This window comes from Carettochelys insculpta, chromosome 22, assembly GCF_033958435.1.
Source record: "Carettochelys insculpta isolate YL-2023 chromosome 22, ASM3395843v1, whole genome shotgun sequence".
Lineage (NCBI taxonomy): Eukaryota > Metazoa > Chordata > Testudines > Carettochelyidae > Carettochelys > Carettochelys insculpta.
In genome coordinates, this window is record NC_134158.1 from 21523960 (window position 1) to 21542368 (window position 18409).

Below are 18409 nucleotides of genomic sequence, written 5' to 3' on the forward strand. Positions count from 1 at the left end.
GCTGCAGCTCAGTGCTGGGTGATGACTGCCTGACACCCCAGAAGTGGCTGCACTTGACTGATATTGCTGAATCATTTATAATAAGCTTTTGGCTCCTTTAGACTGACAGGGGCTAGATTGCTGCCTTCCTGGCCCTTCGGCTGATCTTCTTAGCCCTGTGTGATGGAGTTGGGGGAGTGCATATGTGTGACTCAGGCTGGATGTGGGAGACAAGCAGAGCAGCTCCCAGCGGCTAAGGATGACCCTGGGGCTACAACCTAGGCTGGCAGGTAACACCTCAGCCCTGAACAAAGAGGAGGGTGGAGCCGAGCTGGTTTTGAATCAGGGCGTGGCAGTCAGAGGCTAGTGGGAGAGGGAGCTGGAAGGCAGCCAGCCGGAGGAGGGGGAAGCTACACCCTGGAGGGGCACCCCTCGGGCTCCTCTCCCCAGGATGGGTTGGAATGACTGTCTCTGACTGCTGTACTGAAGTTTCTGTGAGAAACTGGGCATCTGTTGCCTAATAAACCTCCTGTTGTACCTGCTGAGTGAGAGTCACTCCTGCCAGCAGACGGGGTGCAGTGCAGGGGGACCCCTGAACCCCATCACACCCCGACCCAGTAAAGTTAAAAAAAAGTAAAAGCTCCTCCTGTGCTCAGCCCCCGCCAGAGCTGAGCTGACACAGACTGTCCCTAGCTCAGAGAACTGCTTGGACGCAGGGCACAGATAGAGCCCCTGTGGCAAAGCTTGTTGATGAAACTGACAGAAAACCCCCCCACAGAATTGTGAGCAATTCCTGGAGAGCCCAGACTCCTGGGCCCTGTTCTCAGGTTAGGGAGGGAGTGAGGGCTAGTGGTTAGAGCAGATGACCGGGAACCAGGACTCCTGGGTCCTCTTCTCAGCTTAGGGAGGGAGTGAGGGCTAGTGGTTAGAGCAGATGACCAGGAACCAGGACTCCTGGGTCCTCTTCTCAGCTTAGGGAGGGAGTGAGGGCTAGTGGTTAAAGCAGGTGACCGGGAACCAGAACTCCTGAGTCCTGTTCCAAGTCAGGGTTCAGGGGGAGTGGGGTCTAGTGGCCAGAGCAGGTGACTGGGAGCCAGGACTCCTGTGGTCTTTTTCTCTCCATGGATTTTGAAAGGGCGCATGATCAGGAAGTGTGGGAAAGGAGGCTGAAAGTCAGGATTCCTGCGTTCTTTCCCCTGTCGTGGACATGAACTGGCTCCATCTCTCTCACACACACAGACCACTGGCCTGACATCACAGGCACAAACCAGTTCCTTTTTTTATCAGCCATCAGCACAAATGTTAGCAGTTCCTTTTGACTCAGCCTGGCCGTCCACAGCGTGAGGTTCCGCCCCAGGGCTGACAGCAGAGAGATTGTTCATGAGTTTTCTTTTCTGTCTCTGGTGCACAAGGACATGCCGTGCACTACACAATGGCCGCGGTGAAGCCACGACAGAGGACCTAGCAGCTGCCAGCTGTGGCAGCAAGGCGAGGACGGAGGGGGGTGGGTTGCACACACCCCTGCTAACGCCAGTTTAGCTCAGCCATGAACCGAAAAGAAAGCAAGAGGTAAGAGGGCGGCTGCACTGGTGCTGGCTCCCGTCATCAGCTGGGGCTTTCCTTGTGGCCCTGGTGGGTCGTTTCAGGCTGAGTGGCTTCTCTTTTTCAGTTGTTTGAGCAGCAATTCCCCCCACCCCCTCCAAAGCTCATCTTTTCGCTTCCCGGGATGGCACGGCCCATTGCTGGCCACATGCACAGCCAGTGGGCAGCTACAATCCTGCCCGTGCCCATGCAGGTGGCTACAGTGCAGCAGCCATGCGGCCATCTCTGGGGTAGGGCACAGGAAGGGCTCTGCAATGGCTGTGGAGTTGCTGAGGCTCAGGTGGGCCAGGGCTCGTCGGCTGCCCAGGGCTCAGCTGGGTCGTCGCAGAAGGGCGGGAGAGAAGCGAGAGAGGCGCCGGTCACTTGGCCGTCCACGGAAGCCCCTTTGTAAGAATCTTGGCACTGAGGGGGCCGCGTAAGTGGGGCAGCGGTTTGCTGGGGGGCTCACAGCTGGTTCATGCCAGAGGCCCTGACTTCAGGCTGGATTGCAACTCGTGTCCCCTACAGGGGGCTGGCCCAGGGCCCCATTCCCCACCCCCAAGTCATGCAGTCGCCCACCAAGGTCGCAGGGAGCTGATGCTCTCTGAGGGGACAGGCTCCCTGACCCCGTTCCCCACCCTCCCGCTTCCCCACCATGGGGCCCGATGGGAGCTCCTGTGGGCCCCATGTCCCAGTCCCTGCGTCTCTCCCCAGCTCCTGCCTGGCAATGGATGGTGTTGTCTGACGTAGCTGAGCGTACCTGAGGGGCACACTCCTGAGCCAGCCTAGATGTAAGAGGTGGAAACCCCTCCCCCTACTTCCATGGCCAGACGCTGGGCAGGCCCCGTGCCCTACCCCTAGCGCTCACCCGTAACTAGCCCGACCCCAGGGGACAGGTGCAGTGTGGCAGCAGCTGAGCACGCGTTAGAGACCTGGCGGCGTGGCTGAGTGCAGCCTTCCCAGGGCAGTGGGGTCCTGCTTGGTGGCATTGGTCAGACAGTCAGTTACCTGCGTTGTGGAGGTGGTTAAGTGGGTGGTTGGAAGGGTCACGGCCTTCGCTGAATGGGCCGGTGGGCTGGCACGGAGCTGGCTGGGTGGGACAGAGACTGGGGGTGGCACTGGCCGGGTGGCCAGGCGATGGGGTGCAGCATTGGCCATGGAACTGGGCATGGCATGGGACTGGGCATGGCCTTGGCTATGGGACTGGGCGTGGTGTTGGCCGTGGAACTGGGCGTGGCGTTGGCCATGGGACTGGGCATGGCATCAGCTGTGGGACTGGGCGTGGTGTCGGCTGTGGGACTGGGCATGGCCTTGGCTATGGGACTGGGCTTGGTGTTGGCCGTGGGACTGGGCATGGCACCAGCTGTGAGACAGGGCGTGGTGTGGACCATGGGACTGAGGGTGGCCTTGGCTATGGGACTGGGTGTGGCACCAGCCGTGGGACTGGGCATGGCCTTGGCTATGGGACTGGGGGTGGCATCAGCCGCGGGACTGGGTGCTGTGTTGGCCATGGGACTGGACGTGGCCTTGGCCGGGCGGGCGTGGGATTGGCGATCTGTGGCTCACAAGGGCTGACGGTAAGAAATGGAGACCCTACGGGCGAGTGAGAGCTCGGTGAGAGGATTGGGCCATCTCCTTCCACCCTCCCTCTGTCTGAGGCTGGCGAGGAGGCCTGGTGGTGTCCCTGGCTGGGGGTGGGGAGTCCAGCTCCAGGAAGGGAAGTGGGGTCCAGTGAGCAGAGCGGGGCCCTGGGGGCCACAGACCAATGTTCCACAGCGCAGCCCGGAAGCGCGTTGGGCAAGAGGCAATGGGGGGCGCGTCGCTGTGGGCAGCTCCAGGCCCTGCCCCCAGGGGAGAGGGGCTGTGGCGCAATGCGGCTGCTGGAAATGCAGAAGCAGGGCCCAGGCCTCTGCCAGGAAAGGGGCGGGCAGCCCCCGGGAGCCTGGTGCAGGGTGAACTAGGGCTGCCCCCCCCCCGCTCTCCCCAGGCTTGGGGCTGAGCACAGCGTGTGGGCCCACCAGCACCAACGCGTTGCCAGAACTGAGGCCCTGCTTGCGTGGGCCACACGGCCGTGCTGGGAGAGCCAGGCAGCAGGACGCCCGGGAGGGGCCTGTGGGCTAGTGGCTGGTGCAGAGGGCTGGGAGCCAGGACTCCTGGGTTCTCTCCCCAGCTCAGGGAGGGAGAAGAGTGGGGCTCTAGTGGCTAGAGCAGTGGGGCTGGGAGGCAGAACTCTGGGGCCATGAGGCCCCGGCGAGTGGGTTGGGCCCCAGGACCTGGGCAGCCCATCAGCAGTGACCCTGCTCTGGGCAAAGGCCCTGGTCGGGGGGAGGGCGGATACAGCCAATCAGAACTAAAGGGGGGCAGTTGCTGTTGTGGGGGCCCCATGGTGACCCTCCCCTCCCCCACAGGAAGTCACGGACGGAATGTCCCGGCCCAGCCGGCCCCAGCCCTGGCAAGATCCGCCAGCGGCAGAGCTGGCGTCGAATGACCTGCCCCACCCCCCGCGAGATCAACAAGGTCATGGCCAGCATGGCCCTGGGGGAGCTCACCAAGACCTGCAGCCTCCAGCAGCTGGTCGAGAAGTGTCTCAACTCCTTCGGTAAGGGCCCTGCTCCTGACCCCCAGCTCTGCCAGTACCCCCCACTCCCAACCCCCCAGCTCTGCCGGTGCCCCGCACTCCCGACCCCCAGCCCCTGCCAGGTACACTGAGAAACTCCTTGGCCATGGAGGAGGCTGAGAGTGGCCAGCTCATGATTCCCAATGAAGCTGCCGGGTCCCCAGGCGCAAACCTGCCCCCCAGGGCCTTGTTAACCCTTTCTCCGTCTTTGCCCCCAGACCTGGCCGGGAGCCTGAACTGCAGCGAGTACACAGTGAACATGACCCTGACTGTGCACAGCTGGGTGGTGCCCTCGGCTGACCTCGCCCGCCACCTCCTGGTGCTATATCCTCCCCAGGTCCCCCCAGGTCTGGCGGATGGCAGGGTGGGGGCTCACTGCTGGCCCCTTCTGGCTGGGCTGGGAGTGCTGGTGGGCAGGCGGTACTGGGTACTGAGGAGGGGCTGTTCCCCCTCCCTGGGGAGCTGTGTGGGGGCGGGGGCCCAGGACACCTGGGTTCTATCCCGGGGATTTCAAGGGGGATGGACCCTTAACTCGGAGCCACCTACCGGGAGGCGTCTGGGGAGACTCAGGCAGAGAGACGCATCCGGATCTGCAACTTTGTCAGGTGAGAGCCCTGCCCCCGCATCCCCCCGTTCCCGCTGCCCCTCCAGCCCCATCCCCTGTTCCCCCATCCCCCCAGGTCCCCTGCCCCTACCTTCACTCCCCTGGCCCCCACCCCCTCCCTCCAATGCAGCCCCTTCCCTGGGGCTCCCCCTGCCCCTTCCTGTGGATGCCTGCTGCAGCCAAAGGCCTAACCCTGCCCCACATCCCTCAGGTACTGGATCACACACCACCCCGAAGCCTTCCGCCTGGATCCCCAGCTGGAGGGTGCCCTGGGCGAGCTCTGGCCAGCTGTACAGGCTGAGGGCCGCGGGCCGTGCTGCCAGCCAGCGGAAACAGCCCACGTGTAAGGATGAGCCCTGCTCCCAGCATCCCCGCCCCCACCCCGGGCTGTGTGTGCCTGAGTGTGTGGGGAGGGCAGGTGTGCATGGGGCTGGGGCTGGGCATGGGTGTGCACTGGTGTGAGGGGGATGCACAGGCGAGGGGATTTCTGGGGCGTGCACAGGGCTGTGTGCACCGGTGTGGGGGAATTGCACAACAGGGGTGAACGTGCAGCCACTGGTGCCCCTGCCTATCTCACCCGCCCCAGCTGGAGCCGCAAGCTCAGCTACCAGAACAGCCCCAACTGCAACAAGAAGCGGAAGGTGTCGCTGCTCTTCGACCACCTGGACGCGGCGGAACTGGCCGAGCACCTCAGCTACCTGGAGTTCAAAGCTTTCTGCCGCCTCTCGGTGAGCGCCCCCCCCCCGCGCTGGCCTCTCTGCTTTGGGGTGAACCCTCAGCTAAGCTGAGGTCACTCAAAGCTGCGGCTGGGAGCACGTGGCTGTCCTGGCCCACTGCTGGCACCATCCCCTGGGTCCTGCCATGTCTGCCCACCTGGGAGCAGTGGGCTTGACCCCCTCTGCTGCCAGTAGCCCCTGGAGAGCAGCTGGCTGGATCCCTCCCATGACACCACTCGCTTGGCCTCAGTCAGCTCTGCCCCACTCTCCAGGATCCAAGAGCAATGGGGATGGATCCCACCACTAACACCAGCCCTTGGGCCTTGGCCAGCTCTCCTTCCCTGGCACCTAAGAGCAATGGGGATGGATCCTACCGCTGACACCAACCCGTGCACCTTGGCCAGCTCTCCTTCCCCGGTACCTAAGAGCAATGGGGATGGACCCCACTCCTCACACCAGCCCTTGGGCCTTGGGCCTTGGCCAGCTCCCTGGTCTGACAGCACCTCAGTATAACAGCTGCCTGGTTGGCTGAGATCCCGTCCTTTTCCCCACTCCCTGGCCTGTGCAGTACCTGGATTACAGGAGCTACGTGCTGCATGGCTCCGTGCAGGAAAACCTGCCCCTGGAACGCTCCGTGGCCCTTTGCAACAGCATCTCCCAGTGGGTGCAGGTCATGATCCTCAACCGGCCCACGCCACAGCAGCGAGCCGAGGTCTTCACCAAATTCATCCGCGTGGCACAGGTGAGGTGTCGTCCAGCCAGCGCCTGCTGGTGACCCTGCAGTGCGGAGGTCAGGGGTGAAGTGGGCACTGTAGAAAGATCCAAGATTTTCATGCTGCCCCTGTGCATGGGGGGGGATCAGGGTGCGTGTGAACCTGAGCGTGCATGGGGGGAGCTGAAGGTTTGCATATAGGTGTGTGCACAAAAGCACCCAAGTGCGCACAGGTGCATGAGCATGTCAGGCGGCAAGCATGTGCATGCAGTGTGCATGACGGTGCGCAGAGCATGCATGAGTGTACATGGGTGCACGGGGGTGTGCGTGAAAGGGAAGTGTGGAGGCATGTGAGAGTGCCCAAGGGCATGTAAAATGAATACAAGGAGCGTTTGCACGGGTGTGTGCAAAAACCTGCACAAAAGTGTGTGTGCACGTGCGTGTATGAATGTGTGTGTGTGTGAAAGGGTGTGCATGGGCATGAGTGAGACTGTCCATGTATGCAAGTGTGCCTGGGCCAGGAAAGCATGCGCAGGTGTACTTTGGAGGCTTTTCTGGGTACCCCTGAGAGGGGCAAACCAGGGCAAATGGCTTAACCCAGGACTACTGGCAGCCCTAGCCTGGGGTTCCTGCCCATAGTGCACCAAACCCGCTTCAAGAAAGCTCTTCTGTTCCCCACCCTGACCAGCAAGCAGTCGCACATGGCAGCTCTTCAGACGCCCCAGGCTCTCCTTTGCCACAGCCAGTTCCCCTCTAACATGCATGAGAGGCTATGAAAGCTCGCCTCTCCAAATCCAAACAGGTTCCTCCAGTCCCAAAGCGCCAGCCACATCCGCAGGTCCATGTACACTCAGATCTGATCCCAAACAGCAGGCCGAGCCCAGCCAACAGACTCCAACAGCTAACGGGTTCGCCCTGAAAAGGAAGAAAAGATTGAGAGTAAAATTGCCAAAGCCATCAAATTACACCCACCGCTCGCCCAGTTCTTGGTGCGGGCTGCAGCAGAGCTGGGACAGCCTGCTGCCATCGTCAGGTTTCTGGAATACATCCTTGGATACTGCGCAGTGGTGGGAAAAGTACCCCAAAAAGTTACTAGGGTAAAAGTTCAGTTACTTCACAAAAAAGTGTGTAAGTAAAAGTCAAAGTATCCATCTGGCAAAACAACTTGGGTAAAAGTACAAAGCTGTCCCGTCTTGCTGGCACTCAGCCTCCTGCCACCCCGCCACGTGCTCGTCGGCGTCATCATCGTCATCCTCGGCCATGGGCTCAGCACCTGCTGGAGTCTGATGCCTCCCTCACTATTTCCTTCCATCTTTCCCTGGCCACTACAAAGTGGCTTAGCTCCTGTAGACTAGCTCAGTGCCAATCTACTGCCTTATCTACCCATCTCTGTGGGGTCTGCCTCTCCTATTCGAACCGTCCATTACGCCGAATACCTGGGTCTTGATTTTTCATTCGTTGTTTGTTCTGCAGATATTTCAGAATAACTGTAACTTCTGTTGAATAGTAACAAAGAGGAAGCCGTGCTAGTCTATACACTATCAAAACAAAAAGCAGTCAAGTAGCACTTTAAAGACTAGCAAAATGGTTTATTAGGTGAGCTTTCGTGGGACAGACCCACTGTGGGTCTGTCCCACAAAAGCTCACCTAATAAACCATTTTGCTAGTCTTTAAAGTGCTACTTGACTGCTTTTTGTTTTGATAGTGTAACTTCTGTTGTACAACCTTCTGCAGCAGGTTCTCTTTCAGCTGTTATCTTCCTATATAATTCCTCATAGGTGACCTTCTGCATCCATCCTATTCTCAGGATCTTTCTATAACAACTCCTCTCAAACGCCAATATCCTCCTCTTTGAATCTTTCGTTACCACCCATGTCTCACATCCGTACAACATGCTGCTGAATACACACGTTTTCAAGACACTCAGCTTCGTTCCTAAGCTAATCGCTTTGCTTTTCCAGATCTTATCCATCACCTTCAAACTCGCTCTTGCTTTTGCTATTCTAGTTGCTATTTCCTTCTTACAGTCTAGACCACGTTATGTTGAGCCCCAGAAATGTGAACTTTTCTACGTTCCCTAGCTCGATCCCGTCTACACTGATCTGCCTTCCTATTTCCTTGTCTCCAAATACCATTGGTTTTCTTTTATCCGTTCATAATCGGTCCGTACCGCTTCCCCTCCTCGTTTAGCACCTGCACCGTTTTCGCTAGCTTCTCCTCATCTTCCTCAGTGATAACTGCAGCATCCGTGAACCTCAAGTTGTTGATTCTCAGTCCATGCACAGATATCCCTTCTGCCTCTTCCTTGATCTTGTCCACCCCCTCTCTAGACATGTGATGAAGATACTCAGCAATATCGTACCTCCTTGTCTCGTACCTCTATTTATTCTAAACCAACTCCCCAAACATTCTCACCGCTGCCTCCGCATTGTCACTGATATCCTTCAACAACCGTTTCAGTCTGCTATCCACTCCGTATGACTCCAACACCATCCAAGTCACTTTCTGATCTATACCATCAAATGCCTTCTGAAAATTGACAAACCCATGAGACTGAAGCACTCAAAAACCTACTAGCTTGGGCCCTTCCTGGCTCTAGCATGAGCGGGAAATGTACTTTTTCTCCGTCGGGATCCAAATCAGCGAAGGTTCTGTTTGGTTTGGTTTTTGTTTCTGCTTCTCACTTGTATGTGACCCTGGACCGTGGCCCCTGACCCAGGAAAAGTTCCCTACACCTGGACTAAATATTTCCCCCAGATCTGGCACCCAGACAGCAGCTGCTGGCTTTGAATGGCGTCAGACTGTGAAACTGACACAGTGGGTAAAAATACCTGGGAGGGGGTCACTCACCCTTCAGTGGGTTCTGCCTCCACAGTTTGAGAGGCTCTGAAGAAGCACTTGGCAGCTCCCTTGCTACAACACTCCTTAACCCTGGTGCTTGGCCTGAAGCGCACGGCGAGCTCCGTGCTATCGGCTGGGGGCTGCCTCTTGCCCACGGCCCTCCTGCAGCCCTCTGAACGCTGCTGGCTCACCAGCGGTGCCATTTCACAGTGTGGTGGGGCTGGGGAAAGCAACTTGAACTGCCATTCCAGAGGATACTCAAGCACCTGAAATGTCAAGTGTTTGAGGAGACTTTGGGGGGGGGGTGTCCACATAATTTAGAAATGAGCCAATTGTGTAGTACACGGCAATCCTGAATATTTCACTTGAGTGTTGCTTTAGAAAACCCTGTACTTTTTGCTCCCCAGCCATTTCCCAAAGTAGTTACATACTCCCTGCCTTCATCCCCCACAAGCCACCATCCCGCACGCTGACGCACAGCTGCACCTGCCCGTTACTCCAGCGGGCAGTGACAATTTTTTACAGACAATAACCAAGCACAATGCCCTGCCAGAGACGATCTCTTTCACTAGCTGCATCTACCCCAAGACCTTCCAAACCTCTGTGTGTGTGTGTGTGAGAGAGAGGGAGAGAGAGACTTGACCTGCGAGGTAGGAGGGGAAATCCAGCATCTCGGCCAAGGGCAGGAGGGCGGCAGCACTTACAGTGTCTCAGGTAATTCCTCTGCTCTGGTGGGAGAAGCAGCAAGCTGGGTACCCAGGGCAGGGGCTCCCCATTCTCCCTGGGACACAGCCCCTGTGGAAGCCCTGTGGGAATAGGTGGGGCTGGAGGAGGTGCGGGCTGGGTGGCTGAGGTTGAAGTGTGTGTGTTCTCTCTGCTCTGGCTGGCCACGCTTGAGAGAGAGCGAGAGAGCGAGGAAGTGTCTGCCTGTCTGTGATTTGGAGAACCCCTGCGATCTGAGTGTGTGTCAGTGTGGAGGCAGTCAGGGCCCACCTCCACCTCCTTTTCCTCCTAAGCCCCCCGGCCTGACTGAGGAGGGGGGCTGGGCTGCAAGCAGGAGCGGGGGGGATGAGCCTTGAGTTTTCAGGTGGGAACCTCTTAATCACGCCCCTCCCCCCACCAGCAGCTGGTTCTGTCTTCCTGCTTCACTGGCTGGCTTGGAAGTTTTGCTCACTTGTTTGGGGTGATGTGGGGGGGCTGCTGCTTCCCCAGTGTAAGGCAGGTGGGTGGGTGCAGAGGGGAGAACTGTTACAGAAATAAGATCTCCCAGGAGGCCCCTAGGGAAATGAGTCAGGGTGGATGATGTCTGCCTGGAGGTCTGAACCACATTTACCTTTCATTCAGTTCCTGGTGACCTGCCGCACCCTCAGGTTTTATGTTCTCACTCCAAGTTGCACATAGCAGTGTGCTGAAACTTCTCCCGTCAGGGGCTGTGGTAAAGCCCCCAGCCTGAGAAATGTTTGAGCGCAGTGTTATTCTCACACCAAGATTAGGAATAAGGATTTTTCTTTGCTCTCACCTTAACCTGCAAACCGTCTTCGCACTCTGGAAGGATGACGTGTGAGTGCTGTGACTTGCAGTTTCAATGAGGCACTTCAACTCAGAGGAATTTAGTGGGATACAGGCTCTGACCTGTCCCCCCCAGCAGTGGTTCATCCCGCCTGGTCTCGTTCAGGACAAGGCTTGATGGGACACACTTTTTATTTTTTTAACTTTTGTGTAATGTGTTTTAACCTTTTGGTCTTTTTGTAAGTTTCAAAGTTGGGGAAATCCTGGCGGGAGGGCTGCTAATTTGTAATGCCTGATGAAGTGGAGATGTAAAAAGTTCAAGCTTTAAAGCTGTTAAAACACAAAGCCGGGGGAGGTGACATCTTTCTATGTTGAAACGGCTTTGGTTGGTGAGAGCTTCGCCCTCTTGAGCGTCACAGACCTGGAGAACAGCTCTGAGGAGTTCCAAAGGTCGTCTCTCTCACACCCATATTTCCCTCCCCTTGTGGCTCTCAGCCAGGCACCCACATGACAACAACAAAACAGCAAACTCCACTAGATCACGTCCTTATACACAGAATAAATATCCTCATCCCAGACATGACGGACGTCATCATTCATGCGTCCATAGTTACAAGGCCAGATCAGAAGTCCATATTGTTGCAGCAAGCTCTCAAGCTGCATTTTTCTTGCGTTCCCTCTTTCTAGATAATGGAATTATTACAGGTTTCGTAAAATAAACTACTGGAATCAACTACAAACCCTGAAAACCTGGACTTGGGTAGTGTAACAAAGGACTTCTACGTAGTTGCTCTCTGCCTCTGGTGGATGGGGTGGGTCATGAGTCTTTCCTGGCCCAAGTTCACAGCAAAGATACTTCTGAAATGAAGAGAAATGGGCACCTGAAATGTCAAGGGTTTGGGGAGACTTGGGGGGTGGGGGTGTCCACATAACTTAGAAATGAGCCCATTGTGTAGTACACGGCAATCCTGACTATTTCACTTGAGTATTGCTTTAGAAAACCCTGTACTGGGGCCTTTTGTACCCCGGCCCATGTGGCGGGAATTCCATTGCTCTCCCTGTGTGGAAGCAGGTCTGAGCTGGAGCCTGTCACATGGGCAGGTCACCTGTCCACATCCGTTTTGGGCAGTCAGCCATTGCCTGTCTGCTGGGTGGCATTTGTATAGCCCCGTTGCTCTGATGTGGACTGGTGCCTGACGTGTGGCTTCACTGGCTGGGATCCTGTTCACAGTAGGGCGCCAGGCCCCCTGTGGAGGTCTCGCAGAAACAAACATTTCAAAACCAAGCCCAGAGCCAATAGCAAGAACTTCAAATAGGAACATGACACACGCGTATGAGCAGGAAAAACCGAACCCGAGCCATCAGCTTTCAACAGGCGCCCCCCTCAGCCCACTTTGCACAAGAGCTGGTACAAACCTAGAACAGGAGTTGCAGCATTTTGCAGGTTTATCTCAAAACGCGTCACAGGATATAGGCATGGGAGTGTGTTAGTGCAAATACGTGTGTGTGCAGATGTGCATGTGCTTGTGAAAGTGCATGTGCCTACATCCATGCACGTGTGAACCTGTGGGCAGGGGTGAGAGACAGGAGCCTGGGGAGTTGTAACTAGGGTGAGATGGGGGAATCCCAGCTCCAGGGAGTGAGTGCTGGCAACAGCTGGGGGCTAAACAGGCCAGGGTGTGTGTGCGTGCATGCGTGTATCTGTGTGCGAGCGCCAGGTCAGGTGCCTCACCCACTTCTCTCTCCCCTGCAGAAGCTGCGCCAGCTACAGAACTTCAACACGCTCATGGCGGTGCTGGGGGGGCTGTGCCACAGTGCCATCTCCCGCCTCAAGGACACGCATGCCCTGCTGCTGCCTGAGGTCACCAAGGTGGGTCCTGCGCCCCACAGCCCTGCTGCCGGGGGGCACAATCCATGAGCCCACGTCTCTGGGGGGGGCATCAGCTGCCCCCACCAGGCAGTCCCCCCTCAGCAGGAGCCAGCCAGGGTTTCCCCATTGGGCCTAAGCAGATCCAGCTTCTCACCCCCCAGGAGGGCTGCCAGGCGTCCCGCACCGCGACCCCCACGCGCCGGCCTGCTGGGCATGTTAGCATGAAAGGGAGACCCGGGAACGGTCACGTCCCCACATCTGGGGCTGTGCGTGGGGCTCAGCGACCCTGCTGGTTCCTGGCTGTGGGACCCTGCCCAGGGGCGGCTGGGAGCCCAGCTGGGGGCAGGAAGACCCTGGCAGCCCTGCAGCTGGGAGCCGGCTGCAGTGTGCAGGGGCCCGACTTGGCGGTAGCCTCCCAGCTGCTGGGCTGCTGGTTTTCCTCCTGCTGCCTGGGATCCTGCAGCTGGGGCTGCCTGTCCCGCAAACCCTTCCCAAAAACCTGGCAACCCTCTCCCCATGCCAGGGTGTCTGCAGCGCTGGGGATGGGCCTGACCTCTGACCTTCCCCCCACCCCCTCTGCCACCTCCCTCTTCACCCCCTCCCCATTCCCCACCTTCTTCCCCTCCCCATTCACCCCTCCACTCCCCCCTTCCCTTTGCCATCTTCTTCCCCTCCCCCTCCCGTCCTCTCTGGCACTCCCCTCCCCTCCCCTCCCTGCACCCGCTTTGCTCCCCTGCCCCCCAGACGCTAGCAGAGATGACCGAGCTGCTCTCCTCCTGCTGCAACTACGGCGCCTACCGGCGGGCCTACAGCGAGTGCACCGGGTTCAAGATCCCCATCGTGGGGGTGCACCTCAAGGACCTGGTATCCTTGCACGAGGCACTGCCCAACCGCCTGGGGGACCAGCTCAACCTCAGCAAGCTGCAGAGCCTCTACCAGCAGGCCCTGGAGCTGCGGGCGCTGCAGCAGGCTGTACCGCCCTTCACCGCCAACAAGGACCTGGTGCACCTGCTCACCGTGAGCTCCCTTGCGGTGGGCGGGCAGCTGTGCGAGGGGCGGGGAGCAGCACGCACATGGTGCACGAGGCAGGCATGCAAGAGTGGGGCTGGGAGTGCAAGAATGAGCCTAGTTGTGCACGGTTGAAGTGTGCAAGAGATTGGCTTTGGGTGTGACAGCTAGCATTGATAAGCGTGCAAGGGCAAGAGGTGGTGTGCCAGGAGGCACTGAAATACAAGGCTGGGGTCAGGTGTGCCAGATGGTAGCGCTGGAAGTGTACCGCAGCCGGGTCGGGTATGCATGGTGGGAAAGGGGCCCTGGCGCGCACAGCCCTGCCAGCAAGGAACAGTGGTGAAATCACAGAACTCAGCCCTGTGCAATCGCACGACTGCCCCCTGTGCAAATCTGCCCCTGACCAGCAGGGGCCGGTGCCACCAGTCCAGCACCTCACCCTCTCCCCTGTGGTTATGTGGGACCCCCACCCCCCAAAACACCTTCTCTGCTCCCCCCCAGCTCTCCCTTGACCTGTACTACACGGACGATGAACTCTACGAGCTCTCCTACGCTCGGGAGCCCCGCTGCCCCAAGGCCCTGGTAAGACCTGGGGGGACCTGAGCTGCTCCCTCCACCCTCCTTCCGCTGCTGCAGGGTGCTGGGGTCTGACCTCCTTCCTCCCTCCCCCAGCCAGCCACCCCCTTTAAGCCCCCTGTGATGGTGGAGTGGGCGCCGGGCGTGGCCCCCAAGCCAGACCGACTTACCATCAGCAAGCACGTCCAGCAGATGGTGGAGGTGAGTGGGGAACTCCCCCTCCCCAGGCCTCAAACAGCCCCACTCGGCTGGTGGCTGCTGCCCCTAGGCCTAGAAGGAGCAGGACTCAAGCCTGGGACCTTCAGGGGAGCAGCTCCCCTAGCTGGCTGCAGTAGCGAGGTTGTTATTGGCTTGTAGGGGCCAGCCTGGGGGGAGAGTTTCTGCCAGGCTCGGCCACCTGCTCCCAGTGTCAGACGTGGAGCCTTTAGGACCCCCACAGGATCCCCCCAGCCCCACACCAGGCAAAGAGGGGGCCAGGAATTTACCTTTGAAGCTCTCTGAGATACAAGCCAATTCCCGCAGCCAAACCAGCCACCTAAGGGCTGACAGACTGGAGGGGGCTTTGCTCTAGAGAAGGGCGGGGCCTGCCCCCAGGTGCGTGGGGTGGGTACTGTACTGCCCCTCATTCCCTGCCCCAGTCTGTATTTAAGAACTACGACCATGACCAGCGCGGCTACATCTCCCACGAGGACTTTGAAAAGATTGTGGCCAGTTTTCCCTTCTCCTTCTACGGGCTGGGGAAGGACCGGTGAGTGTGCGAGCGGGTGAGCTGGGGGGAGGGGTGACAGGGTTAGAGTGGGCAAAGGGGGCCTGGGAGCCAGGATTCCTGGGTTCCAGCCCCCGAGGCAAGTGGGGCTGAGTGGTTGGGGGAGGGGGCTGAGAACTGGGACTCTCAGGGGTTCCATCCCCCGCCCCCCAGCTAAGTGCAGCTCCCACCTGGGTCTGTGCCTCAGTTTCCCCCTGCAATGCTGCTTGGTCAGTACGGCCCCCATGTCCGAGGCCGTCCCTCATGCTCCCACTCCCTCTGGCAGCGAGGGGCCATACAGCCGCGAGGAGATCACCGCCTACTTCATGCGCGCCTGCGCTGTCTTCGCCAAGCTGGGCCTCAGCTTCCTGCATGACTTCCATGAGGCCACCTTCAAGAAGCCCACGTTCTGCCACACCTGCAACGGCTTCGTGAGTGACACCGGGGCCTGCAGAGACCCTGCCCTGGACCCACCCTTGGGGGCTCGGATAGGACCACACCAGGCCCACCTCTGACCCAGCTGGGACCCACTGCCCCCTGGTGGCCAGGACAGGACCCTCCCCCCCGACCCTGCCAGGGACCCTGCCCCACAGTGCCTCCTGGTGGCCAAGACAGGACCCCACCCCACACCCCCCCAAGCCTGGCAGGGACCTGGCCCCCCACGTGGCCAAGACAGGACATCCCCCCCAGACTGGCAGGGACCCTACCCCTCACTGCCCCCTGTGGCCAGGACAATGGTTCTTCAAACTCCCCCTACCACCAGGACAAAGACCCTGCCCCAGTGTCCCCCTCTGGACCAGGTAATAGGGTGCACCAAATCCCTGGTGTTTAACAGCTGCCCCGCCCCACAAGAACGCACATCTACAGGGCAGCAAGGTCAGAGGTTAGCCCCGATACTTGTGAACGCTGGCCCCAGTGGTCCTCCCATTGCAAAATCCCCCTCCCCTGCACAGGGACAGTGCAACCCCCACCACCGGGCTGCAGCTAACGGCTCTGCTCTCTCTCTCTCTCTCTCTCTCCTAGCTGTGGGGTGTCTCCAAACAGGGGTACAGATGTCGGGGTAAGTGTGGCCCAGTCAGGCTGACGTCTGTGGGGAAAACACTGGTAAAGTTATAGGGCTAGGAAGGGGCAAAGGGCCCAGAGAGTTAAGCACCTCTGGCTGAACAGGGGCAGAGTGACTCTGGGCACTGCCTCCTGCTGGCTAGAGAGAGAACTACACAGCTGTGTGTCCAGAGCCCTGCATGGCTCACCAGGGAAGGGGATTCTCCTGGTGCTGCCCAAGGGCTGCATTCCCCCAGCTTACATCACGTCACTCCCCAGATTGCGGCATGAGCTGTCACAAGCAGTGCAAAGACCTGGTGGAGCTGGAGTGCAAGAGGCGGTTCCACACCAGAGCCTCAGAGGGGGGCACACCCCGTGCTCGCACGCCTGCCGCCACACAGCACCCCAGCTCAGGTACCAGGGGCTGGGAGGGGGCAGACCCGCAGAGCACAGGTGGTAGCTCTGGTGGTGGGATGGTCCCAGACGCCTCCAACAACTTTCCTACCAAGAGAGTGGAATGACCCATGGGCCTCCCCTCTCCCCAGATAGTGGACTGGCCTGTGGCATGACCCATTTTAAGTGGCCACGTTTCCAGGTGCACTAATACTGCCCCCCCCCGCCTTAGGGGTCCAGTGGAACACTCTCCTCCTTCCCCCTCACACACGCTTCTAGACACAAGCAGCCCGTCCCATTTAAAGGGCCCTGCCCCCCCCCCATTCTACCCATCAGTGGACTACCCCATTGGTGTCTGCATCACCCCCAGCCCAGAGAGTGGCACAGCCCATAGGCTGCCCGGGTTAAATGGCCCACTCGCCACACCTCCTCCCCACGGCAGGGCCAGCGGAACTCACTGCTGCTGCTGCCCAGTCCTCCCCCCGACCCAGCAGTGGCACAGTCCCAGCCTGCCCCATTTAAAAGGCCCCCTCTTCACACCTCTCCCTGTGGCAGTCAGTGGAACAGCCCTCTGCTGCCCAGGGCTTCTCCCCTCCCAACAGTGACACACCTCGTGTCCTGCCCCACTTAAAGGGCCCTCTCCCCACGGCAGGGTCAGAGGAAGAGGCCTTCCCCTTCCCCCCGGCTGAGGAGCAGGCCATGGTGTTGGCGGGGGTGCCCACGTGCCGGCAGCGGACCCGGGATGCCTGGATGCAGACGGAGGGCCCCAGCCCCACGGCAGAGGGCCTGGAGCCCCAAGGCAGAGCAGGCGGCTGCAGCAGGGGCCAGACGCTCCTGGAGCAGCTGCAGGAGCTGGAGAAGGTGAGAGCCCAAATCGGGCCCAATGGGCTGGAGACTCCCCTAGGGCTGGGCAGGCAAATGGCACAGGGCCCCACAACCAGGGTGTGACCCTCTTCCTCCTGCACTGGGGGGACCTGCAGGGTGCAGGGGTGGGAGAACAGGCAGGGTGCAGACCATCCCCCCCACTGGGGTGGAGCTGGCTGGGACTCACTGTGCAGGGTCCCTGCTGCCCCCCAACCCACCTCCCCCCAGCGCTCGGCTCTCCCCTGCAGGAGCGGAACCGGCTGCTGCTGGAGAACATCGGGCTGCACTGCCGCAATGCCCAGCTGGAGGTGGAGAATGGGCGGTTGCTGGTGGGCGAGGCCAAGGGGTGCCAGGCCACGGCAGAGGAGGGGGGCCATGGCCAGGCCTCTCTCACTCTGCTCCTGGAAGGGGTGGACTCCCTGCACCTGCAGCGCGACTCCAAGGCGTAGTCGGCCGGACCGGACTCCAGGCAGTGCTCCACGGCCTGCCACCTCTGGATCCAAGTGCACCCGACTCAGCCAAGGGACTCAAAAGCCAGCAGCAGCATCACCCCCCGCCACCTCCCCGCAAGCCAGGCTGGGCCCCATGGCTCCTGGACTCTACCTGGGCACCCCACCCCCTACCAATAAAAGGAGCATCTCTTTCTACTGCTGGCCCCGGGCTAGGCCACCAGCTGCCCCCTCTCTACTCCATGCCAAGTTATGGGATTCCTGTCGGCCACACCATCACCAGCCCTGCCTCAGTTTCCCCTCCTGGTCTTTGTTAGGCTGTGCACTCTTGGGGCTGATGGGAAATGGGGGGGAAAAAGGGCCCAGAGTACACTGGGTCCCAGCAGGTTACTAGCGAGATGGTGAGAGTCTCCATTGCCCAGGGAGAGGACAGGGCTGGCAGAGGGATCCCCCTACAAATGTCACAACCCCCGATGCAGCTCACGTGATACCAAACGAGTCACTCACCATGTGGTGGGGAGGTGAGCATGGCCTGGGGCCCACCCCCTGCACTTCAGGGGAAAGGGATGGCATGGCCAGGTGAGGCCAGCTTGGAATTGCAGCCTCCCCCCTGGCCCACCCTCTCCCTGAATCCCCCTCCCTGACAGGCTTAGCCCTGATCCCCTGGGCTGGGCAGGCGGCAAAGCACTGCAGGATCAGGGCCCACGTGAATACCACACGGTCCTTGTCCGCTTGGCTCACTCCCCCCTTATGTTCTCCAGCTGCAACTGACCCCCACCCCCTGCTGTCCACTGGCACGCTGGCTGGAGCAGCCTTTGCTTGGATGCTTTTATGCCCTTGGGAGGGACCATCGGACCTGTTTAGGGAAGGAGGGAAGGGGAGAGACAAGGGCGGTACAAACTGA

At 59.6% G+C, this 18409-nt stretch overlaps 1 protein-coding gene across 1 annotated transcript; it reads left to right on the plus strand.

The window, feature by feature from the left end:
* Nucleotides 1-1262: 1262 nt before the first annotated feature.
* On the plus strand, nucleotides 1263-17674 carry RASGRP4 (RAS guanyl releasing protein 4). Its single transcript, XM_075016525.1, has 17 exons — nucleotides 1263-1548; nucleotides 3969-4159; nucleotides 4396-4501; nucleotides 4720-4782; nucleotides 4993-5124; nucleotides 5368-5509; nucleotides 6066-6239; nucleotides 12313-12429; nucleotides 13174-13446; nucleotides 13939-14019; nucleotides 14110-14214; nucleotides 14652-14761; nucleotides 15045-15189; nucleotides 15782-15818; nucleotides 16079-16213; nucleotides 16845-17053; nucleotides 17305-17674. The coding sequence occupies exons 1-17, from the start codon at nucleotides 1526-1528 to the stop codon at nucleotides 17503-17505; spliced, it is 2244 nt and encodes a 747-aa protein (XP_074872626.1). The 5' UTR covers nucleotides 1263-1525; the 3' UTR covers nucleotides 17506-17674.
* The last annotated feature ends 735 nt before the right edge of the window (nucleotides 17675-18409 follow it).

What these genes read in the sequence shown, in the direction of transcription:
- RASGRP4 (XM_075016525.1), top strand. Translation starts at nt 1,526, where the DNA reads ATGAACCGAAAAGAAAGCAAGAG. An exon ending in GCCCGCCACCTCCTGGTGCT is followed by an intron (nt 4,502 to 4,719) that starts ATATCCTCCCCA and finishes ACTCGGAGCCAC; the next exon opens with CTACCGGGAGGCGTCTGGGG. An exon ending in AAGCTTTCTGCCGCCTCTCG is followed by an intron (nt 5,510 to 6,065) that starts GTGAGCGCCCCC and finishes TGGCCTGTGCAG; the next exon opens with TACCTGGATTACAGGAGCTA.